General features: G+C 44.7%; 1 protein-coding gene across 1 annotated transcript in view; it reads left to right on the top strand.

Moving 5' to 3' along the window:
• Positions 1-4,020: 4,020 nt before the first annotated feature.
• Positions 4,021-25,607, top strand: part of LOC115462247 (zinc finger protein 23-like) — a 38,297-nt gene continuing 16,710 nt past the window's right edge. Inside the window, exons 1-3 of the mRNA XM_030192258.1 lie at positions 4,021-4,034; positions 4,166-4,279; positions 15,993-16,534. Of these exons, the coding sequence (XP_030048118.1) occupies positions 4,228-4,279; positions 15,993-16,534 (594 nt within the window). The 5' untranslated portion in view covers positions 4,021-4,034; positions 4,166-4,227. The remainder of the gene's footprint in view (positions 4,035-4,165; positions 4,280-15,992; positions 16,535-25,607) is intronic.

Below are 25,607 nucleotides of genomic sequence, written 5' to 3'. Positions count from 1 at the left end.
TGCTGTGGGCACGTGCCCAAATCTGAAATTACCGCTGTGCTGGCCTGATGGTAGTGTCATTTGGGGCGTACGCTGCACACACGTACAGCCTACCACAGCTTAGTAAAAGGGCCCCTGTATATTTGTCCTGTGCAGAACACCAACCAGCCAGTATTTCTCATTCTCCAGCAGAGGGTAGACATGGAAGTCTGTGCAGCCTAACCGATCTGTTAGGCCCTAGGGAGTGCTTTGGTGCTCTATGGTTGTTTTTTCTTTGAGGGCTTTTCTTCTTCTTGAGTTTTTAGCCTGGAAAAAAAAAACCTGTACCTGGTCCCTTGCAGTTCTTATGGGGTTCTGGGGTGTGGGTCCGGTGGGGCCTCGTTTCCCCTTTGGGTGTTAAACCCAGGTGGCCAGGTCCCTCCCCATTCTCTGCTCTTTGGAGTGGACAGCTTTGTGCCTCTGTTGCCGTGTCTGGGCGGAAGCAGTGGTGTGCTGGAGCTGGCTCGCAAGAGCTGCTTATTAAATTTTGACAGCTCTTGCGAGCTGGGTGTTCTTGGGGGCAAGCCGGCTCCATTACAGGAGGTAAGCATGGCAGGAGGGTGCCATCACAGGCCATGCTTACCTCCCCTCCCGCTCCCATCCATCAGTTTGTATTACCTCCGTGAAGCGCCGCATTATTTAAAGCCCTGCAGCCCGTCTCCCAGCCAAGATATTTTGGTCTGGTCCTTTTTTGGCTGATGCATGCTCAGGAGGGATGGAGGAGGAAGATTCCCTGGATTCTTAGTCTTTCCTTAAGCGTAGTTTTGATTTATTGGCTCTAGTGCTGCAAGCGTCCATTTGTGCATGGCTAGTGGCCCGTGCTTACTTTCACTGGGCAGATTCGGTCTTGGACAGGGCTGGTTTAGTGCAGCAGTTGGTCAAGTTGGAGCTGGGCTCTTCTTTCCTGACTGATGGCCTTTATGATTTGCTACGTGCATCAGCAAAGAATATGTCCCTCGTACTTGCGGCACAGAGGGCGCTTTGGCTACGGGGTTGTATTACCCTACCCTCTACCCACCCAGGTACCCTCCCAACACAGATTAGGCAATAATTTGGAGTCATTATTTGATAAGAGGGCAGATCAAAGATATAAAGCAATCCCAACACGTTAAGCACCAAACTTCTTCCCCTAGGGGACAGAGAGGACAGATAAGGGTCCCAGAACTTCAAAAAATGGGTTTTATGATTGTGACATCCTTTCATCTCCCTCGATTTAATGCCTAGTTCTTCCATTCTGAGGGAGTTGCATTGGACACCTGTAAAATATCGCACACTACTTAAACGTCTTCCTTCTAGAAACCTGTTTTCAGTATGATGTATACAACTGGAACAATTTATCCCTTGAAGTTGTGGTGTGTGTAGCATTATTTGATGTTTTGAAAAAGATTGACTGCTTTCTTCTACTTTCCCATTTTATTTGGAATGATTTTCTGTTTCTGTTATTGTTTCTTTTTTTTTTTAAATTCTTTATTCAATTTTTCAATTATATTCCAAAGATAAACTTTGTCAAGAAAATAAAAAAAAAGAAAGTCTAAAGCAATATACATGGTGATTATGCTAATCCATATGACAACAAAATCAGTTCCTTCATATGTAGTCCTCAAAGAGAGAGGCTGATTAACGTAAATCTTATATAGAGGATTAAGATACATTTAAGAAACTTATATTAGAAAGGAAAGCGTCGAGCTATTTTATTGTTACATTTTCAAAGTTCTTAATTAGATATCTATGGAGGTTTTGGAACCCTTGCATTCAAAAAGGATCTTAGTTGTATAGGTTCAAAGAAATGGTATGTCTTATTTTCAAAAAATATCACACATTTACATGGAAATCTCAATTGGAATTTCGCCCCCATCTGCATTGTCTCTTGTCTCAAGAGTAAGAATTTCTTTCTCCTTTCTTGTGTGGTTCTGGATACATCAGGAAATATCTGGATTTTCTCCCCCATAAAAATTACTGATGAAATCTGTCTTAAATACTGTCTCAATAACGCCTCTTTATCCATAAGGGAAACAAAAGATACCAATAGCGTAGATCTGAAATCAGTGTCCTCCTGTGACTGTTCCAGCAAAGCAGAAGCATCCAGATTTTCAGAAGCTTGAATTATAGGCTCTTGGTCTTTTACTTTAAACCACGATTGGGCAACAAATAAAGCTTTTGTATGGGGGGAGATTATGTTCAGGAACTTATTAAACAAATCTCTTAATGGGGTATATTTAAGAAAAGGAAAATTCAAGAGTCTCAAATTTAAATTTCTTGCCCCATTTTCAATTTTTCTATGTACCAGAGCAGCGTTGTTTTCCTGCTCTTGTAACTGAGTTACTGAAGTTCCACTTTCTTTAAATTAGTCCCTTGTGAGGCTAATTCAGTTTGTAAGGAGTCAATTTTCACAACATTTGCCTTTGAAGTCAAAACAAAGTTAAGACAAACCTTATGCAGTGATTCCACTGCCCCCCACAGAGACTCTAACGTTACCTTTGATGGTTTCTAAAGGTAGCAGTTGTATCTCTGGGACTGGCTGAGTTTCAAACACCACAGAATGTTGCTCCATGATGTTCCCCCTGCTACTTTGGGGGGTAGAAGTCAGGCTCGGTTCTTCCGGAGTGTCCTCCTTTTGTGGCGGAGTGTCCTCCTTTTGTGGCGTTTCCATATCACCAGGGGAGTTTTCCTCTCCACGCTGCACAGCCTCTGACCGGCTGATGGGCAGGACTTCCCCTGGAGCTGTTTTTCCACCTCAGGAGCCTGACGAAGATTTCGGGGCTAAGTGAAACTTCAAGCCCGTGCTCTTCTCAGCTTTGGGCAGCAGAACGCCCAGCGGTGTAACAGGTACCGTGAAAGCCGTTATCGGAGGTTGCCTTCGATTGGGGTCCGTCGAGGGTGAGGCGAAACCTCTTCTGACTTTTCCTTTTTCTCTTAGGCATAATAATAAAGCAAAAAAAAGAGTTAAGCAGGAAATTCTTTCTCTGAGTTTGGTAGTCATGTCTTAACTTGACGCCATCTTGAATCAGGATTGTTTTCTTTTATGTGAACTATTACATATGTTTGTTGTATATTTAAAAAAATAAAATGAAATGAAAAAATAATGAAACTCTGACATAGGGTGTCCTGTTTGCTGTTCTAGGCATTGGTCACTTTCAAGGATGTTGCTGCTTATTTCTTGGAAGTGGACTGGGACCTTCTGGGAGTATGGCAGAAGGAGCTGTACAAGAAGGTCATCAAGGAGATTCATGACATCCTCATCTCACGAGGTAAATATGTTTCTCTATCATCTACCACACAAGCACATTATGGAAACAGTGGTGTAAAAATCACAGGAACTAGATACCATGAGCACCTGAAATTTAGATCCTGGCTTCTGATACCATCCCATATGCAATAGGAGCCTGTGAAAGACTCCACTTCTACAGGATCTGCAAAAGATGCTGCTCTCTGTTGTAAGATAAAATGTACAACTTAAACTAGAGGCTTCACACACCACCAGCAGGAGTTTCTCTCCCATTCCTATACAAAATATTTTGGCACAGAAGACCAGAGAGAGATTTCCTCTGAGACTTCTACATAAGGTCATGAAATATCAGCTGTACACGTCAACTATACTGTACAACGTATGACCTCTCCAAATGGTAACCAGAAGATTGGCAGCTGCAATGCCTCCACCTAGGAGGGAAACGAAGAGAAATCTCTATACCAGAAAACCTCTATGATATAATCTTAATCAAGTGTCGGACCACTGCTGCCTCTTCTCTCCAAGCTTTGTCAGTCAAGTACACATGTCTCAAGATATCTATACACAGACCTCCATGCACAAATCACGCACCGCTCCATCAAAACATGAAGCAGAGGGAACCTCCGAGGAATTCTACAATTACAGTTTAAATGTAATTTTCCCTACTTCTTATCAACAGGTTATTCAATTCTTAATCCTGATGTTATATTCAAGATTAAAAGGAAGATGAGAAATATTTCACTCAACAATTTGAGTGGGAGGGAAAAGGAAAATCCAAATGACTTCAACAGTAAGTAAATGTTTTGGATTTAATGGGCTTTGCATTTTTAGATCACAGGAGATGGGTCAATAACATCAACATTTGGACACTTCCTAATTTAGTATTATCAGATACCTTGTGAATGTGTTTTCTCATCACAGACCTTCCAATTGTAACATCTGTGTTCTCCCTGAGTATTAAGCAAGAGGAAGATATCCCCTTCATGGAAAATCCTGAATCAGAGATGTCTGAGCAGACCCTGCCTTCTATAACAGGTAAGTATAGAATTCCTCCTGCACATCTTTACTAAAGTCAGTTGGAATCATTCAGGAATTCAGCGCTGGTGAGATAAAAGGTTGTCATCTCCTCTTCTCCTCCCTCTGTCTGTTTCCCTACTTTGGACAGATTAAACTGTCTGTGGAGATGGAGGAGGCACGGATAGAGATGGGTATCCCAGCGGTGGGATCTGGTCTGCAAAACCCTTTACCCTAGAGTTTCTTGGGGTTGTGAAATCTGTACTGTTGAAAGGGCTGATGGAGGTGGAGAGTCTTCTGCACTGTTGTGAAGGGACATGACTGATGAACATGGTTCAGTTTGACTTAGTCATGGACATTTTGTGTTACTGATAGGTTAATACAAATCACAGTATATAATGCAGTTTATCATAATGATGCCATTCCCAATTCCAAAATGGCGGCCACAACCTCATGCAGGCTGCCACGGGAAATTACGACTGCCATTTCTAACTTTGTTTATTCATTTTCTAGCAAAATAACTGACAGCATCTCTTAACAGAAAAAATTAAGAACAAGTATTTTGTTACATAACAAACTGCCACCCCACAATAATGATAAAAACTAAAAGTAGACCCTCCGCATCCCTTATCTCTCCCCTTCCCCTCACTCCCCTCCCCAAAACTCAGATTGTCCTTCCAACTGGTGGAATCGTCCCACATTTCTTGATATTTGCATTTATTAGATTTTAAGATAGTCAATCTATATCGTTTGCATATAATATACAGTCTGTTTTTGCATGGCCCGTGTATGCCAATGTGAGGCAATCAGCAGTCGAGCTGCTGTAAAAACCAGTAGCATTAATGTATCCGGGTATAAAAGGGAAAAGGACGGTGATAGGAGTGTACTACTGTCCGCCTCGCCAGGATGAGCAGGTAGACGCAGAAATGATAAAAGAAATTAGAGACGTAAACAAAATGGGCAATGTGATAATAATGAGTGACTTCAATTATCCAAATATAGACTGGGTAAATGTAACATCGGGACACGCTACAGAGGTACAATTCCTTGATGAAATCAAGGACAGCTTTATGGAGCAGCTGGTGCAGGAGCCAACGAGAGAAGGAAGAATTCTAGACTTGGTCCTTAGTGGAGCGCATGATCTGGTGAGGGACGTTATGGTACTGGGGCCGCTTGATATTATGATCACTGTTATCAAGCGGCCCCAGTACCATAATGTCCCTCACCAGATCATGCGGTTAAAAAAAAACTTAGGGGGGCAACTGAGAGGGTAAAAACTGTACAACAGGCGTGGATGCTGTTCAAAAATACCATCCTGGAGGCCCAGGCTAAACATACTCCGCGAATTAGAACAGAAAGACGGAACTCCAAAAGACAGCGGCGTGGTTGAAAAGTGAGGTGAAGGAAGCTATTAGGGCTAAAAGAAACGCCTTCAGAAAATGGAAGAAGGAACCGTCTGAAAATAACAAGAAGCAGCATAAGGAGTGTCAAAGCAAATGCAAGGCGCAGATAAAGAAGGCCAAGAGGGATTACGAAAAAAAGATAGCATTAGAGGCAAAAAAACATGCTATGTGCACTTATCAAAGATGGAACCCACACTTGATCAGTACACATAGCATGTTTACAGTAGACACAAGCATTACACTGTGTATGTCCCTTTAGTACCCCACGGTCTTGTTGTATCAATAGTTTCTTCCTAGACAGTATTTCACCAACATTACGATCTTGCATACATGAAAAATGTGGCTTGTTACATAACGCTGGGTGCAAAGATAACACAGACCAATGCTTCACTAAAATATCTTGTATCAACCCTGTTTGCCCTCCTCTCCCTCCTGCCCTCCCTGCCCACCAGCAACTATTCTCTCCCCTGCCCCCCCTCCAGCCATCCGTAGCTTTCGCTTCCCCCCCCCGGTCCTGTCTTTTCCGCCCGCTCTCACCCATCCGTGTGGTCATAGACACTCCGGCCTGAGGAATTCTCCCTCCGACGCCGGCGATTCACAATTAGCCAGCCTTAATCTGCCTGCGTTGGAGCCTGTCCCTCAGACGCGTCCCGCCTCTGTGTAAGACAGGAAGTTGCATTTTATGCTGTCATTTTATTTTAGGGATTCAGCATAGCTTTTTTGTGCTTTGCATTGTTAATTTTCTTCATTTTTTATTATTATCCGTTCTCTATTTTTCGCCCACGTTGTTGTTTGTTGTCAAATTTTATCCAGTCTCCGTTTCCCAGATAGCAACCACCGTCATCTTTTTAATTTAGATAGGGTTGGTTTCGTTTCTCTAGGACTGGTGCACCGTCATCCATTCATTTTTCATTTATTTTTTATTTAGTTTGGTATTATTTCAGCACCATCGCAAACTTTTTATATCATCATTTTGTTTTTGTTTTTAATAAGGTTTCGCCATTTGCCCCCCTTTTTTTTCGGTTAGTTTTCTTGTATCACAAGTTCGTTTTTCCTGTGCATGTCATTTCCGTTTTAGCGCTGTTTTTTTACTGAATTTTATCCAGTCTCTATTTCCCAGATAGCAACCACCGTAATCTTTTTAATTTAGATAGTGTTGGTTTTGTTTTTCTAGGACTGGTGCATCGTCATCCACTTATTTTTTATTCATTTTGGTATCATTTCAGCATTATCAAAATTTTTTTTATATCATTATTTTGTTTTTAATATGTTTTTGCCATTCGCCCCCTTTTTTTATTGGTTAGTTTTTCTGTATCACAAGTTCGTTTTTCCTGTGCACGTCATTTCCGTTTTAGCGCTGTCTTTTTACTACAGACTTTCTATAGCATAGCACATCAGTTTTGTTTTTCAGCCACACTTTTTTAGTTTCACCGTGAATGCACCATTTTTTCGGGCAATTTACATTATTTTTCCCAGTATCATCGGCATATCCTTGAGTACGTCACTTCCGGTTTAGCGCTATTCGCTCCCGCGCACTTTGGCGGTTTTTGGCGCCTTTTCTTGTTTATAGTGCGGTTTTTTTCAAGGCATATTTTTTCAACTACATCACAAGCAGTGCGTGCGGTGCTTCTGAAGGTACTTTTTTAAAACAGTCTTTCTAAAGGTCAGTATCGCGAGTAACTTTTACATTTCAGCCTTCTCCATGATTCATTCTTCTGTTTCATTATATTTTTTTTTTGGTTGTGTGTAAGCTTTCATCCGTCCACTTTTTATTTTTTATTTTCATTCATGCATTACTATGCCATTATGTGTGCAGCTCTGCCCCTGTTTCATTACATCCCTATTTGTGTTTGAGTTCCCTGGTTTTCATTTTCAGTTTTTCTTTCCTTTTCACCTTTTTTTGGCATCATCATTGTTTTTTTGAGCACACTTTGCTGTGGATACATTTTTAATTGTCTACTTTCAACAGACTATTACGTTACACCTGAAGGATCATCTTCAACGTTATTCTGCAATACTTTGCCCTAGAGGTCAGTACAACCTTTATAACATTTTATCAGGTGTCATTCGCCTTCTTATTTCATGCTTCATATCTCCTGACAGACTCCGGAGCTTACTATTAATTATAAGGTTGGAGGTGTGGTTTCCTTCGCTCTTTCATGATGATTGGACATGGTATGACGTTATTACGTCATGACGTTAGGACGTTGTTGTAAGATTTAAGAAACTTAATCTGATCCGGAGTTCCTGCTCCTACACCATCTTTGGCATACATACGACAGAGACTCGGTTTCCAGCGTCGTTTATGTTTTCAGTAGCAGATGGATTTGAAGCGCCCTTCCTGAAGCAGCCACGAGGTTGGCGAAACAAGGCGCTCTTGTTGGAGGGTCGACGTTTTTTTGTCGGATGAATAATTTTTGTAAGGCTCCGGAGCCCTTGGGGGATTTTTGATTGCCAGCATTTTCAACAAGATAACAATACAGGTTTCTTTGGAAGCTTCCTTGCTGGGATTAAGCTAAGTAAAAAATTTTTCATTTGTATACTTGACAAGTGGGTTACTAACCTGCTTATAATCGAACGAGAAAAACGCCCAAGTTCCGACCTAAATCGGGAGATGGACGTTTATCTCACAAAAACGAATAAAGCGGTATAATCGAAAGCCGATTTTTGGACATTTTCAACTGCACTCCGTCGCGGATGCGGACAAAGTTTATGGGGGCGTGTCAGAGGTGTGGCGAAGGCGGAACTGGGGCGTGGTTATCTGCCGAACAAAGATGGGCGCATTTCACTGATAATGGGAAAAAAGTATGCGTTTTTAGCTAGAATTTAGGACACTTTTCCTGGACCCTGTTTTTTCACGAATAAGGCCCCAAAAAGTGCCCTAAATGACCAGATGACCACTAGAGGGAATCGGGGATGACCTCCCCTGACTCCCCCAGTGGTCACTAACCCCCTCCCACCACAAAAAAATGATGTTTCACACATTTTTATTTTCACCCTCAAATGTCATACCCAGCTCCCTGGCAGCAGTATGCAGGTCACTGGAGGAGTTGTTAGGGGGTGCAGTGGACTTCAGGCAGGTGGACCCAGGCCCATCCCCCCTACCTGTTACAATTGTGCTGCTTAATGCTTATTAGTCGTCCAACCCCCCCAAACCCACTGTACCCACATGTACATAAGTAGTGCCATACTGGGAAAGACCAAAGGTCCATCTAGCCCAGCATCCTGTCACCGACAGTGGCCAATCCAGGTCAAGGGCACCTGGCACGCTCCCCAAACGTAAAAACATTCCAGACAAGTTATACCTAAAAATGCGGAATTTTTCCAAGTCCATTTAATAGCGGTCTATGGACTTGTCCTTTAGGAATCTATCTAACCCCTTTTTAAACTCCGTCAAGCTAACCGCCCGTACCACGTTCTCCGGCAACGAATTCCAGAGTCTAATTACACGGGTGAAGAAAAATTTTCTCCGATTCGTTTTAAATTTACCACACTGTAGCTTCAACTCATGCCCTCTAGTCCTAGTATTTTTGGATAGCGTGAACAGTCGCTTCACATCCACCCGATCCATTCCACTCATTATTTTATACACTTCTATCATATCTCCCCTCAGCTGTCTCTTCTCCAAGCTGAAAAGCCCTAGCCTTCTCAGCCTCTCTTCATAGGAAAGTCGTCCCATCCCCACTATCATTTTCGTCGCCCTTCGCTGTACCTTTTCCAATTCTACTATATCTTTTTTGAGATACGGAGACCAGTACTGAACACAATACTCCAGGTGTGGTCGCACCATGGAGCGATACAACGGCATTATAACATCCGCACACCTGGACTCCATACCCTTCCTAATAACACCCAACATTCTATTCGCTTTCCTAGCTGCAGCAGCACACTGAGCAGAAGGTTTCAGCGTATCATCGACGACGACACCCAGATCCCTTTCTTGATCCGTAACTCCTAACGCGGAACCTTGCAAGACGTAGCTAGAATTCGGGTTCCTCTTACCCACATGCATCACTTTGCACTTGTCAACATTGAACTTCATCTGCCACTTGCACGCCCATTCTCCCAGTCTCGCAAGGTCCTCCTGTAATCGTTCACATTCCTCCTGCGACTTGACGACCCTGAATAATTTTGTGTCATCGGCGAATTTAATTACCTCACTAGTTATTCCCATCTCTAGGTCATTTATAAATACATTAAAAAGCAACGGACCCAGCACAGACCCCTGCGGGACCCCACTAACTACCCTCCTCCACTGAGAATACTGGCCACGCAATCCTACTCTCTGCTTCCTATCTTTCAACCAGTTCTTAATCCATAATAATACCCTACCTCCGATTCCATGACTCTGTAATTTCTTCAGGAGTCTTTCGTGCGGCACTTTGTCAAACGCCTTCTGAAAATCCAGATATACAATATCAACCGGCTCCCCATTGTCCACATGTTTGCTTACCCCCTCAAAAAAATGCATTAGATTGGTGAGGCAAGACTTCCCTTCACTAAATCCGTGCTGACTTTGTCTCATCAGTCCATGTTTTTGTATATGCTCTGCAATTTTATTCTTAATAATAGCCTCCACCATCTTGCCCGGCACCGACGTCAGACTCACCGGTCTATAATTTCCCGGATCTCCTCTGGAACCCTTCTTAAAAATCGGAGTAACATTGGCTACCCTCCAGTCTTCCGGTACTACACTCGATTTTAGGGACAGATTGCATATTTCTAACAGTAGCTCCGCAAGTTCATTTTTTAGTTCTATTAATACTCTGGGATGAATACCATCAGGTCCCGGTGATTTACTACTCTTCAGCTTGCTGAACTGACCCATTACATCCTCCAAGGTTACAGAGAATTTGTTTAGTTTCTCCGACTCCCCCGCTTCAAATATTCTTTCCGGCACCGGTGTCCCCCCCCAAATCCTCCTCGGTGAAGACCGAAGCAAAGAATTCATTTAATTTCTCCGCTACGGCTTTGTCCTCCTTGATCGCCCCTTTAACACCATTTTCGTCCAGCGGCCCAACCGACTCTTTGGCCGGTTTCCTGCTTTTAATGTATCTAAAAAAATTTTTACTATGTATTTTTGCTTCCAACGCTAATTTCTTCTCAAAGTCCTTTTTTGCCCTCCTTATCTCCGCTTTGCATTTGGCTTGGCATTCCTTATGATCTATCCTGTTACTTTCAGTTGGTTCTCTTCTCCACTTTCTGAAGGATTGTTTTTTGGCTCTAATGATTTCCTTTATCTTACTGTTTAGCCACGCCGGCTGACGTTTAGTCTTTTTTCCCTTTTTTCTAATACGTGGAATATATTTGTCCTGAACCTCCAGGATGGTGTTTTTAAACAGCATCCACGCCTGATGCAAGTTTTTTACTCTGCGAGCTGCTCCTTTCAGTCTTTTTTTCACCATTTTTTCTCATTTTGTCGTAATCACCTTTTCTATAGTTAAACGCTAGCGTACTTGATTTCCTAGTTTCACTTCTTTCAATGCCAATATCAAAACCGATCATATTATGATCACTGTTATCAAGCGACCCTCGTATCGTTACCTCCTGCACTAGATCATGAGCACCACTAAGGACTAAGTCTAGTATTTTTCCTTCTCTTGTCGGCTCCTGAACTAGCTGTTCCATGAAGCTGTCCTTGATTTCATCAAGAAATCTTATGTCCCTTGCGTGTACAGATGTTACATTAACCCAGTCTATATGCGGGTAATTGAAATCCCCCATTATTATTGTGTTGCCCAGTTTGTTTGCGTCCCTGATTTCCTTTAACATTTCCGCATCCGTCTGTTTGTCCTGGCCAGGCGGACGGTAGTACACTCCTATCACTATCCTTTTCCCCTTTGCACATGGAATTTCAATCCACAGTGATTCCAAGGAGTGTTTTGTTTCCCTTCACCCCTTAGGGCTATAGTAATGGTGTAGACTTGTGGGCAGTGGGTTTTGAGGGGGATTTGGGGGGCTCAACACACAAGGGAAGGGTGCTATGCACCTGGGAGCTCTTTTACCTGTTTTTTTGGTTTTGTAAAAGTGCCCCCTAGGGTGCCCGGTTGATGTCCTGGCATGTGAGGGGGACCAGTGCACTACGAATCCTGGCCCCTCCCACGAATAAATGTCTTGGATTTATTCGTTTTTGAGCTGGGCGCTTTCATTTTCCATTATCGCTGAAAAACAAAAACGCCCAGCTCACACATTGTTGAATAAAACATGGGCGTCTATTTTTTCCCAAAATACGGTTCGGTCCGCCCCTTCACGGACCCGTTCTCGGAGATAAACGCCCATGGAGATAGGCGTTTTCGTTCAATTATGCCCCTCCACGTTTACTAGGCAAGAGTGGGTAGGTTTAGGTTTACCCTTGCTGTTCTAGTTCTCTTGTTGGTTTTTTGGGGCTCTTTTCTCCCGAGGGGTCTCCTTATAGGTAGTCTGTTTCTGGGCTGGGGTCTGTTTGGGTTTTGGTGTTCCTTTGATAGATTTTTATAAGAGGGAAAGAGAGTTTTTCATCCCACGCGATTTTCTCATACAAAATGAGTTTTTGTGCCTGGGCTTTTTTTCTCTTTTTCCTCCTTAGTAGGAACCTTTGATAGTAACCTACTCCTGTGTATACAAGGTGTGGTGTGTACTTTGGTATGGTCCCTTGTTTGGAGGTTTGAGGTTCCATTTGCTAGATAAGCTCTGCAAAGGTTGGAGTCTTCTCCATTATTTTAAAGGGACACCTTCAAACTAACTATATTTGTATATCAAACTCCTCTTATTAGGTTTGAGTTTTTTATTTATTAGGTCTGCCATCTCCATTTGGGCAGCGGAGCCATGGCCCTTCTACTAGCCTGGAAGGAACTGCATATCCCCTCTAGATCCTTAATTACCCCAACCTGGTATCTGCTCATGACAGTGTTACCGGTCAAGGCAGTATAAACCCTTGTAATTAGAAAGGAACCCAGTATTCAGTAGATAAAGAAGTACAGTTTATTAGCATTTATATCTTACCCAAAGACAGTATAAGCAGTTCAGTCACTCATATGGTTGAGCAGCAGTTCAGGACACGTGTGTCACCCGCCTTCTGTCTGGTAGCCTTCCTTCTCTTGTCTGCTCTAATACCCCTCAGATTGCTCCTTATATACCGTGGCTCCATTGGTTCCAATGCACCCTAGCTTTCTCACCAGGGCTCTTGGCCCTTATCAGTTGATAAGGATGACTTCACAAGTTCTCAAGCTCTAACTATAAACAAGATATGTTCACAGCGCATCTTGTGAGATGACTTCACGGGTCATTTTGCTCTCTTCAGCTCCCCCACTCCCTTTGGGTATTCTCTTCCTACGTACATCTAACCCTTTATCAACTTCTATTAGCCAAAACATCTTTCTCATGACTTCTCACAGGTGCCAGTCCCAGTGATTACAAGAGCAAATGCCCCCCTCCCTTGCCAGCTCTCTGGGAACTCACTTCAGCTTGTGCTGCAATAAAATGTATTTTGTATCACAGATGATTTTTGCTTTGAAGAGACCTAGCTCTTTAGCCTGAGCCTGAGCCATTGACCTGTATTTTACTGAGAGCTAGCATATTTCTTCATTATCCTATCCAGCTCCGTAGCTTTTTCCACTTTCAGGTTTTCGAGCTGTTTATAAACTCTTTCTTCTGTGAACAGTGCCGTATCCATTCTCAGATATTCCCTCCTCAACCAACTATGATCCTTCTCCAGAATTTTCTTCCATGAACAGTGAAGCGAAGGTTTTGTTTAGCACATTCACTTTATCCTCATCACTCTCCACATAGCTATTCTCAGCGTCTTTCAGTCTTGCAATTCCGTTCCCCAATAGCTGTATTTCCTTCTTCGCTTCTTTAAGTTTAATCCGATAATCTTTTCCGTGATCCTCTCGTTGTGTTCTTTTGTATTTCTTGAGCAAAGCCTCTTTTATTTTTTCAGCTACTTCTTTGGAGAACCACATAGGCTTCCGGTTTCTCTTGTTTTTGTTTACTTTCCTTGTGTAAAGATCGGTTGCCCTATTTATAGCAGTTTTCAGCTTGGACCACTGCACTTCTGCTTCACCTATCCTGACCCCCATGCCATCAGCTCCTTCTTCAGATATTCCCCCATTTTACCAAAATCAGTACGTCTGTATCTTGAAACCTGTATCTTGAAACACCTAGTACTTTCCTGGGGTTACCCTGCAGCCACCTGAAGAGTCTGCCCGTCACTTTTACTCTGTTCCCTTCCCCTCTACCTATACCCTCTAGCCCCATCCACCTACTGCTCCTCCCCCACCCCATCTTCTACTTCATTTCCCTCCCCTCTACCCTTAACCCATAGTCACATCTAACTCCTTCCCCCAGTCCCATCCATCTTCTGCTCTGTTCCCCACCCACTCCCTCTAGCCCTATCTCCTGTTCCAACCCCCTCCCCCACAACCCCTCTACCCCTAGCCCCATCTGCCTCCTGCTCCTCCCCCCACCCCATCCATCTTCTGCTCCTTCCTTCCTCCCCCCCACACCAGTTTCATCTATTTTCTGCTTTCCAAGATCTCTTGTCTATTTGACTTTTTTTTTCCACCATCATTTCCTCTGTGTCCCTGTCCCTATTCCCATGTTCAGTATCTGCCTTCTGTGTCCCCGTTCCTCCCCCGTCCCATTTCTCCCCTTCTTTCCTCTGCACTTCCACCCTAGCCTCTTCTCAATCTCCCTGTGCCCATTGCAGTGCAGCCTCTTCACTCATTCTCTCTCTCTCTGCCCCCTGCAGTAAAGCTGCTTCTTCTCTCTCTGTACCCCTTGCCATCCAGTCTCTTCTGTCTCTTTCTCTCTCTTTCTGTTCCATTCAATGTCTCTTTTCTCCCTCATTCCCTCTCTGTTCCCCCTGCCATTTTTCATCTTTACTCTCTCTCTCTGTTTTGTTGTTACCAAAGTTAAAATAAAGTATTTTGCATCAAAAATAACAGGGTAATTGGGCTACACAGGCAAAATCTCATTGTTAAGTGAGACCAACAAGTGAGAGGTGGTCAGTGGTCTTATTTATTTATTTATTTATTGCGTTTGTATCCCACATTTTCCCACCTCTGCAGGCTCAATGTGGCTTACAATTCATCATGAGTGGTGGAAATATAGTAGAAAATAGACAATTAGTGTTACAGAAGCATCTAGTACGACATGATAACAGTTCTGAATATATGTGAAGGTGTAGTGTATATTCACATTGGTTGATCTTTGTGGTATACTTGTTAAAGAGATGGGTCTTCAGTAGTTTGCGGAAGTTTGTTAGTTCGTAGATTGTTTTTAAGTTGTGCGGCAGTGCGTTCCATAGCTGTGTGCTCATGTAGGTAAAGTTTGCTGCGTGCATTAGTTTGTATTTTAGGCCTTTGCAGTTAGGGAAGTGCAGATTAAGGAATGTGCGAGATGATCTTTTGGCATTCTTCTTGCCCCTTCCTTACAAGAGTCTTATGTACACTTTCTCTTAGCTTAGAGTTCAAAGAAGTTGGTTCTGTAAAATGTCCTTTTATTTTTGATTGAGAAGGCACATAAAAGATACATTTCCTGGGACCCAATTGGGCCCATTCTTGTTAGAACTTCTTATCGCACTTATACAAGGTAAGTGGTTTTACTGTTCCATCTTTTCTCTCACCCAGTTCTCTTCACCTGCCCTGTTCCCTCCATAACCCTCCAGCCATAATATAGCGCTGATGGAAACACTGGCCACCTGCTTCCTTCTCTCCTACTGTTTCCCTCTTTCATCAAACCTAGTTGTGGACATAATTATACTGTAGCAGAGTTCCTCTCAGGGAAAGGGGGAGGTTTTTTTCTGAGGTAATTTAATTGCTTTGGCCTGAGTAGTGCAGGGGAATATTTTTTTGTGTTGTTTAATCCACAGTAAGAGAAATGTATTTCATATCTTCACGCCTGTAAATCTGTACCCTTCATATTTACTAGGCCATATTCTCAAGAATCCCCTGGGGCTACCTAACCCCCAATGCTCATTGGCATTAAAGCAGATAGTACTGGTACCCTGAATATTGCCTGTGATCGCTCACAAAATAAGGGGTGGTTATGAGGGAGGAGGCATATAGGAGGAGCCCAGGTTATGCAGGTGCTGGCTGGCTCACATAGGACATGAACTGTTGAGTATCGGGGCTGGCACCCACATAACTTTTTTTTAAATTTCAACTCCCCCCCCCCCCGGCTCTCCTGACAATGTTCCATCCTCCCCCCCACCCCGGTTCTACCTCTAGCCCAGGTGCTCCAGTGGACTTTGTGGGGTAGGAGCACATTCTCCTCGTTCCTGCCCACCTTAAGTATATCCTTTTCCATAGCTGTAAAATGAATGATCGTACTCTTTCTATTTTATCCAACAGATGATGGATTTGGGAATGAGAGTGAAAGAGTGAGAATGTGTGATGAGCAGCAGAAAGAGGAATGGAAACACAAAGACTCCTCCAGAGACAGCACAGATCCTTCAGCAGACTGTGAAGGAGGTATCGGTAGCATAATACCAACCGGTGAGAAAGCAGCAGCTCAGAAAGGAGAAAGATTAGAAAGACAAAAGAAAAACTGTAGCTTTTTCCCAAGACTTGTACAACCTGGAAGACTCAACGGTGAGAGAGATTTTAAAAGGGCTGATGTTTGGGAAACCTTTACTACCGACTCCAATTTTATTGAGCACCACATAAGTGGGCTTAGGACTGAAGTTCATGACTGTCAAGGTATGCACAAAACTAACCCATCTGGATACTCTGGAGACTGTGAAAAACCATATAAATGTTCTGAATGTGATCAATCGTTTAGTTTCAAAGGGAATCTGAAACCGCATGAAAGGATTCGTACAGGAGAGAAAGCATTTAACTGTTTAGAATGTGATAAATTGAGGAAGGTACCAGGAGTAAACTGTCTCTGCAATGTTAGGAATTTACTACTACTACTACTTATCACTTCTATAGTGCTACAAGGCATACGCAGAGCTGTACACCATACAGGAAAAGACAGTCCCTGCTCAAAGAGCTCACAATCTAAATTGGACAGGCAAACAGACAGAACAACGAAGAAGTAAGGGAATTAAAGAGGTGGGGATAAAAGTGTACAGGGCAAGTGAGTAGTGGTTAGGAGTCAAAAGCAGCATTAAAGAGGTGGGCTTTTAGCCTGGATTTCAAAATGGCCAAAGACGGGGCCAGACGTACAGGCTCAGGAAGTCTATTCCAGGCGTGAGGTGCAGTGAGATAAAAGGAACGGAGTCTGGAATTAGGAGTAGAGGAGAAAGGGACAGACAAGAGAGATTTATCCACAGAACGGAGTACCCAAGGGGAGGCATTGGGAGAGATGAGTTGAGAGGTACTCGGGAGCGGTAGAGTGAATGCACTTATAGGTCAGTAAGAGAAGTTTGAATTGAATGCGGAAACAGATAGGGAGCCAGTGAAGTGACTTGAGGAGAGGCTTAATGTGAGCATAGCGACCCTGTCGGAAAATGAGTCGTGCAGCAGAGTTTTGGACTGATTGAAGAGGAGAGAGATTGCTAAGTGGGGGCCAGTGAGAAGCAGGTTCCAATAATCTAGGCTAGAGGTGATAAGAGTGTGGATAAGGGTTCTGGTAGAGTGCTCAGAGAGGAAGGGACGGATTTTGCTGATGTTATAGAGAAAGAAACGACAAGTTTTGGGAAGATGACCCCAAGGTTATGAGCTGATGAGACAGGGAGAATGAGAGTGCCATCCACAGAAATAGAGAAAGGGGGGAGAGGAGAGGTGGGTTTAGGGGGAAAGATGAGAAGCTCGGTTTTGGCCATGTTAAGTTTCAGATGACATTCAGACATCTAGGCAGCGATATCAGATAGGCAGACTGATACATTGGTCTGGATGCTGGTTGAGAATTCGGGAGTAGAGAGGTAGATCTGGGAGTCATCAGCGTAGAGATGGTATTGAAAGCCATGGGATGATATCAGAGAGCCAAGGGAAGAAGTGTAGATAGATAACAGGAGAGGACCGAGAACAGAACCCTGAGGTACACCGATTGGTAGTGGGATAGAAGTGGAAGAGAATCCACCAGAGTGTACACTAAAGGTGCGAAGCAAGAGATAGGAGGAGAACCAGGAAAGAACAGAGCCCTGGAAGACAACATATCAAGGAGTAAGCTGTAATCCACAGTGCCAAAAGCGGCGGATAGATCGAGAAGGATGAGGATAGAATAGAGACCTTTGTATTTGGCCAGTAACAAATCATTGGAAACTTTTGTAAGTGCAGTTTCAGTTGAATGAAGAGGGCGAAACCCAGATTGGAGTGGGTGAAGAACAGCTTGAGATGAAAGAAAGTCAAGACAGCGGCACTGAATGGCACGTTCAAGTATCTTGGAGAGGAAGAGGAGGAGGGAGATGGGTCGATAGTTGGAAAGACAGGTAGGGTCAAGTGAAGGCTTCTTAAGGAGTGGTGTGACCATGGCATGTTTGAAGGCATCAGGAATGGTCGCAGTGGAAAGTGAAAGATTGAGAATATGACAGATAAAAGGGGTGAGAGAAGGAGAGATGGTGTTAAGAAGGTGGGTAGGAATGGGATCAGAGGAACAGGTAGTTCGTTTTGAGGAGGAGAGAAGATGTGATGTTTCCTCATCAGTGATTTTGGGAAAGGAGGAAAAGGATGGAGGGGTTGGGGAGTTAGGGGAACAGACAAGGGGAGGGAGAGGTGGGGGTGGCTTGGTTGAGAATTTGAGGTTTGTCTTCTTCTGAACCTTGTCGTGGAAGAACTCAGCTAGGGTCTGAGGAGATAGTGAGGGGGGAGTTGGAGATGGAGGCACCTTGAGGAGAGAGTTCAGTGTGGCGAAGAGAAGTCGAGGGTTTGAGCCGAGAGAATTAGTCAGCTGGATGTAATAGTCCTGTTTGGCAAGCAAAAGAGCAGATTGGAAGGAGGTCAACATGAACTTGAAGTGTATGAAGTCAGCAAGGGCACGAGATTTCAGCCAGAGGCGTTCGGCGGAGTGGGCACAGGAACGTAGGTAGCGGATTTTAGAGGTCAGCCAAGGCTGGGGTTTGGTATGCCTTATAGGACGGAGCATGAAAGGTGCAAGAGTGTCTAAAGCAGAGGATAGAATAATATTGTTGGAAGAGTTGGTTTCATTGACAGATTTGGATGGTGCAGTGGTAGAGAAGAGGTTCGAGACACTGGAGGATAGGGTAGTAGGGTCAATATCCTGAAGATTCCTAGATATATTGGTAAAGATTGGATGGGATTGGGCTGGAGGAAGTTTAAGTGTGAAGGTTATTAGATGATGGTCAGAGAGGGTAAGATCTGAGGCAAAGGAATTGGAGGGAGAGCAGTTATAGGAGAAGATAAGATCAAGACAGTGACCATTTTGGTGAGTGGGGGAAGTGAAGCATAGTTAGAGATTGAAGGAGGATGTTAAGGCAAGGAACTGGGAAGAGTTGGAGGGATCATTAGCATGAATGTTAAAGTCACCAAGGATGAGGGAGGGGGAAGAAGGATCATGAAAGAAGGAAAGCCAAGCGTCAAAGTCGCTGAGAAAGGATGAAAGGGACTTATCAGGGGGACGATAAATAACTGCTATTCGAAGAGGCAAAGGAGTGAATAGGCGGACGGAGTGGACTTCAAAGGAAGAAAAGCAGAGAGACTGAGGTGGCAGAAGAGATTGAAATTTGGAAGAGGGTGAGAGTAATAGTCCAACACCACCACCGCGGCCAGCAGGGCGAGGAGTATGGGAGAAGAGATAAGCGCCATGGCAGAGGGCTGCGACTGAAGCAGAGTCTTCAGGGCAGAGCCAAGTTTCTGTTATGGCAAGCAGATGAAGATAAATGAGAGATGAAGATGAGAGATAAAAAGGTCATGGATGTAGGAAAGTTTGTTGCAGATGGAGCGGACATTCCATAGGGTGCATGAGAAAGGCAGAGAAGAGGGGGGGAGGAGAGGTCACGGTACGACCTGCACAAATAGGATGAGGGTTGGTGAGGGGGACCAGGATTGGGATTGATTTCTCCAGCAGAGAGAAGAAGAAGGAGTAAGAGAGTGCGGACGAGAGTAGGAGAGGAGTGGCGATGAAGGCGACGAAGGCGAGATGAATTCAGATAGAATGGGGAAGGTAGAATGGAAGGAATGAAATGTTGAAGGCAGAAAGCAAGGAGGGAGGAAGAGGACAAGAGAGATGGTGAAGTAATAAAATCAATGAAAGGGCAATGTATAACTGTAGTGCACAGTGACTTCAGGTGGAGGAGTAGATTGGGAAGGGACAGTACTAGGAGGAGAATGTGAAATGGAGCCATATGTAGTGACTCAGGCGGTCCCAAGCGCTAGGTAACAGTCACGAACAAAGTTGAGGCAGTAGGCTGGAACAGAGGAGCAGAGGTTGCAGGACTGGAGTTGAAGCTACAGGCTGGAGCAGAGGATGCAGGACAGGAGCTGAAGCTGCAGGCTGGAGCTGAGGTTGCGGGCTGGAACAGGGCAAGCAGCGCTGGAGCAACAAGACCAGAACAGCGGGACTGGAGCTGAGGCTGCGGCATGCAACAAGACTGGAACAGCAGGACTGGAGCTGAAGCTGCGGCACGCAACAAGGCTGGAACAGCAGGCCCGGAGCCGAAGCTGTGGCATGCAACACTGGGGTGAAGAAGACTGGAACAGCAGGCCCGAAGCTGTGGTATGCAACACTGGGGCGAAGAAGACTTGAACAGCAGGATAGGAGCTGAAGCTGTGGCATGCAACTGGTGGGAAGAAGACTGGAACAGCAGGACTAGAGCTGGAGCAGCAGGTAGGTAGGCAGGGATGGCAGGACTGGAGCTAAAGCTGGTTTCAGGCAGCAGCAGGACTGGAGCTGAAGTTGGTTTCAGGTGAGCAGCAGGACTGGAGCCGAGGCTGGGGATGGTGGGACGATGCAAAAGCCAGGCCTGCGGGATCCCTGGGAACCTCCGGATCCACAGACCACCTCGCCATGTGGAGCTCCGATCCACCTCCCCCGATGACCCACTGCCCTCACCCGCTCTGGACCCAGGCACTGCTGGGTTGGATCAGCTGGCGCCACCGCAGCAACCGGTGCCCCCACCCGCCTCACAGCACTCCGACCTCTCTCCCTCGGGCCGCAGCTCCCATTCTGTCCCCCGGGCCACAGCTCCGGACGATTTGCTCCCGGGCCACCCTCTCGCAGAGACAGGCAGGTGAGGCGTAGTCCGCTGAGCACACAGGACTGGGCCTACGCGATCGGTGGCTAGGAGCTCCCGCTAGGAGCCTCCTGCCCGGTCGCCAATTTAGAGAAAGAACTGTAGCAGGACATGACATAGAAACAAGTTAGAAGATGGGAAAGATGGTTATGGAATATGGGAGGGATGGAACTAAGTGAGAGAGGATAGGTGGAAAAGACAGATAAGCAAATGAGGAGAGGACAGACAGACAAGTGGCATACCGAGGGCGGGGCGGTGGGGGCGGACCACCCCGGGTGCAGCTCGTGAGGGGGTGCTGCCTTGGACGTCTTCCTCTCCCCCCCCCCAACTGGTGCGGTGCTGCCGTCTTTAACCCCCCCCCCCCCCCCGTGCAGTGCGGTGCTGTATGGGTGTCCTTCCCCCACCCCCATCCCCCAACTAGTGCGGTATCGCTCTCCCCCTCCGCTCCTGCACGTCTTTCAACTCCGAGGCTTCTGGCAGCAGCATCACCAATGTAAGCGCTGCCTTCTGCCTGCCCCAGAAGCACCCTCTGTACAGCTTCCCGCATAGCCCCCCTCCTGATCTTTCTCTTTCATGTTTCAGTAGCTGCTTGCACTCTGCCCTTGCTTATGATTTTTGTCTGCTGGTTGAAGTAAGAAAAATAAAGAATCTTGCTGAATTTGACAGCTGGTTGTTTTAAAAAATTTTGGGTAAGACGTCCCCATCGCAGAGGTGAACCTCGCAGTGAGTGTATGGTGGGTTGGTAACGGAGGCCGAGATGCAAATGGCATATAATGAATCATACAAAAGAGAAACCATTTAAATGTTCCTGAATGTCATATGGAGCTGCAACGACATGAAATGACTTATACAATAAACCAGTTAAATATTCTAAGTGTTTTAGAAGCTGCAATGTCCTATAGGGTCTCACCGGAGAGAAAAATGGTTTAAAACAAATGTATAAAGGGACCATTTTACTGAAGTGCAGAAAGCCTATTGCAGGCTCGCTGCGTGGCAATTCGGAAGTACCGCTGGTCTGTAAGGTGTGTTAAGCCACTGATCTTCAGAGCTTCTACCGCTCCTGAGGTCTTTTTCCTCCATTACCACAGATAAAGTGTGTTGATTCGGGTTCAAAGTAGGGTAATAATTAAGGTGTTTCTCACTCCGGCTTGTGTTTGGTTATTCCTAGTTTTTTTGTGGGGACTTTTCATCATTTTGTTGTGTAATTGTCACATGTGACATAAACCATTGAAATGTTCTAAATATGAAAACTCTTTCAAAAGAAAAGCTGAACGGAAATGACATGATATTACTCACACAGCATTTGGAGGCAGCCACAGGGAAGGGTTTTTTTTTATTTGTAATTTTACCATTCAAAGTAGAGAAACATCCAAGAATAATTCAAAAATTAGAAAAATAATCTCTCTATATAAAAGGCAACACCAACGTTCTATGAAGCCTCCAGCCGGAAGTGTGAAGGGGGAGAGATATCCGGTTTCCCCATGAGTGTCTGCCCCGCCCTCGCTCTCTCTGTAACACAAACAGTGAAGGAAAACAGCAAAGCAGGAAATCAAATCGCTCTCTCTGTAACAATGAAGGACTCAGAGGGGGGAGGGGAGAGAGGGCAGGGACACACACACTCCCACATGCACACAGAAGAAAACCTTGCTAGCCCCCGTTTCATTTGCATCAGAAACGGGGCTTTTTTACTAGTAATAAAGAAAAAGGTACATAGGCTTAGTCCACATCTAGGAAAGTGCAGTAGGCTAACGAGGAAGCTGGAGACTCAAGAGGGAAATGGAAACACTGGAAAGCAGAGCAGGCGATGCAAATATATTCATCTATCACTCCGAAACCTCAAAAACCATTACATTTCAGGAATTGATTAGCAAGTACCGGTTTATCAGAAAGAAACAATTCCCCAAAAGGCATTTACGGGGAAATTTAAGGAAAAAAGTTGCTTCTGCCTGGAGACATCAGGAAACAAATAAATTTGGTGACCACATAAAGGTACATATTTTTTTTTGAGAAATATAATTTAAGAATATTTGAGGGGGGGGGGGGGTCAATTTTAGAGGAAAATTTAACCAGAAGAGTAACTCTTTTTTGCTATCAAATCCTGTGACGACTCCAAAAATTGAGATAAATCTAAACTTTCTACAGGACTAGACAGTACTTGGTCCATTTCACCCTCTTATATGGATTGAGCTTCTTTGAGCATAAAATATACCCTCGACAGTTAGAACAGCTGCATGAGGATACCCAACAATATTCTTTAGATACATTTTCAGAAGCTGTAAAGAAGCCAGATAATGTCACTAGAAAATTTAAGGGTCTTAAGGGGCCCTTTTACTAAGCTGCAGTAGAAGGGGGCCTGCATTAGCGTCAGCGCGTATTTTTGATGCAGAGTCGCTCATTTTACCGTAGCCCCAAAACGAAATGGCCGTACAATAAGAATTTAGGTGGTACTAAGGGTTCCGTCACTAAGTCAGCGGTAACCCCCTGCGGAAATATTTTTCCAATATTTCCGCTAGCGCTGGAAATGCTGTGCGTTCAGGGTGGAACTGCCACCGGTGGTAATTCCAGATTGCCGCACGGCAACCCTTTACTTAAAAGGACCCATGAGATTTTATTTTCCAGAGCTTCCAGGTGTGAATGAATCGGCCAACTGTCCTTAACAGCAGAAGCTGCAGTGGATCGCAAGGTAACAAGTTTGTTCAGTCTTTCGAAATGCTGTTTCAGCTTTTATAAGTCTCTGATCCATCTCTTTCTTTTTAACCAAATGTTCTTGAGAGAATTTACACAATGAAGGAGTAGTTCCTTGTATCGCTTGTTCAATCCTCTTTACAACTTGCCAACTATCTTGAAGCTAAACCACTCCTTTCTTAGTAGAAAATGGCACAGAGACAAAGTTTGTCCCCGTCCCGTCCCCGTGGGCTCTGTTCTGATCTGTAGAAGCCTCGAACGCTTATGATTTTATATTTAAGTCTTTTTATTAAAGTATAAAAAGGAACAAGATGCTGTGCAACTGTTGTTTATAAATCACCAATAGCATAGTATAGTAGATGACGGCAGAAAAAGACCTGCACGGTCCATCCAGTCTGCCCAACAAGATAAACTCATATGTGCTACTTTTTGTGAATACCCTACTTTGATTTGTACCTGTCCTCTTCAGGGCACCGACCGTATAAGTCTGCCCAGCACTATCCCCACCTCCCAACCACCAGTCCCGCCTCCCACCACCGGCTATGGCACAGACCGTATAAGTCTGCCCAGCACTATCCCTGCCTCCCAACCACCAGCCCCGCCTCCCACCACCGGCTCTGGCACAGACCGTATAAGTCTGCCCAGCACTATCCCTGCCTCCCAACCACAAGTCCCGCCTCCCACCACCGGCTCTGGCACAGACCGTATAAGTCTGCCCAGTACTATCCCCGCCTCCCAACCACCAGCTCCGCCACCCGATCTCGACTAAGCTCCTGAGGATCCATTCCTTCTGCACAGGATTCCTTTATGTTTATCCCACGCATGTTTGAATTCCGTTACCGTTTTCATTTCCACCACCTCTCGCGGGAGGGCATTCCAAGCATCCACTACTCTCTCCGTGAAAAAATACTTCCTGACATTTTTCTTGAGTCTGCCCCCCTTTAATATCATTTCATGTCTTCTCGTTCTACCGCCTTCGCATCTCAGGAAAAGGTTTGTTTGCGGATTAATACCTTTCAAATATTTGAACATCTGTATCATATCACCCCTGTTTCTCCTTTCCTCCAGAGTATACATGTTTAGATCATCAAGTCTCTCCTCAAACGTCTTGTAACGCAAATCCCATACCATTCTCGTAGCTTTTCTTTGCACCGCTTCAATTCTTTTTACATCCTTAGCAAGATACGGCCTCCAAAACTGAACACAATACTCCAGGTGGGGCCTCACCAACGACTTATACAGGGGCATCAACACCCCCTTTCTTCTGCTGGTCACACCTCTCTCTATACAGCCTAACAACCTTCTAGCTACGGCCACCGTCTTGTCACACTGTTTCATCGTCTTCAAATCCTCGGATACTATCACACCAAGATCCCTCTCCCCCTCAGTACCTATCAGACTCTCCCCGCCTAACACATACGTCTCCCGTGGATTTCTATTCCCTAAGTGCATCACTTTGCATTTCTTCATATTAAATTTTAATTGCCAAACCTTAGACCATTCTTCTAGCTTCCTCAGATCCTTTTTCATGTTTTCCACTCTGTTACAGAGCTTAGTATCATCCGCAAATAGGCAAACTTTACCTTTTAACTCTTCGGCAATGTCACTCACAAATATATTGAACAGAATCGGCCCCAGCACCGATCCCTGAGGCACTCCACTACTCACCTTTCCCTCCTCCGAGCGAATTCCATTAACCACCACCCTCTGGAGTCTGTCCATCAACCAGTTCCTAATCCAGTTCACCACTTCGGGTCCTATCTTCAGCCCATCAAGTTTATTTAAGAGCCTCCTGTGGGGAACCGTGTCAAAAGCTTTGCTGAAATCTAAGTAGATTACGTCTATAGCTTGTCCCTGATTCAATTCTCCTGTCACCCAATCAAAGAATTCAATGAGATTCGTTTGGCACGATTTCCCTTTGGTAAAACCATGTTGTCTCGGATCTTGCAACTTATTGGCTTCCAGGAAATTCACTATCCTTTCCTTCAGCATCGCTTCCATTACTTTTCCAATAACCGAAGTGAGGCTTACTGGCCTGTAGTTTCCAGCTTCTTCCCTATCACCACTTTTGTGAAGAGGGACCACATCCACCGTTCTCCAGTCCCTCGGAACCTCTCCCGTCTGCAAGGATATGTTAAACAAATCT

Source organism: Microcaecilia unicolor, chromosome 2 (assembly GCF_901765095.1).
Source record: "Microcaecilia unicolor chromosome 2, aMicUni1.1, whole genome shotgun sequence".
Lineage (NCBI taxonomy): Eukaryota > Metazoa > Chordata > Amphibia > Gymnophiona > Siphonopidae > Microcaecilia > Microcaecilia unicolor.
This window is presented reverse-complemented; position numbering and strand designations above follow the sequence as displayed.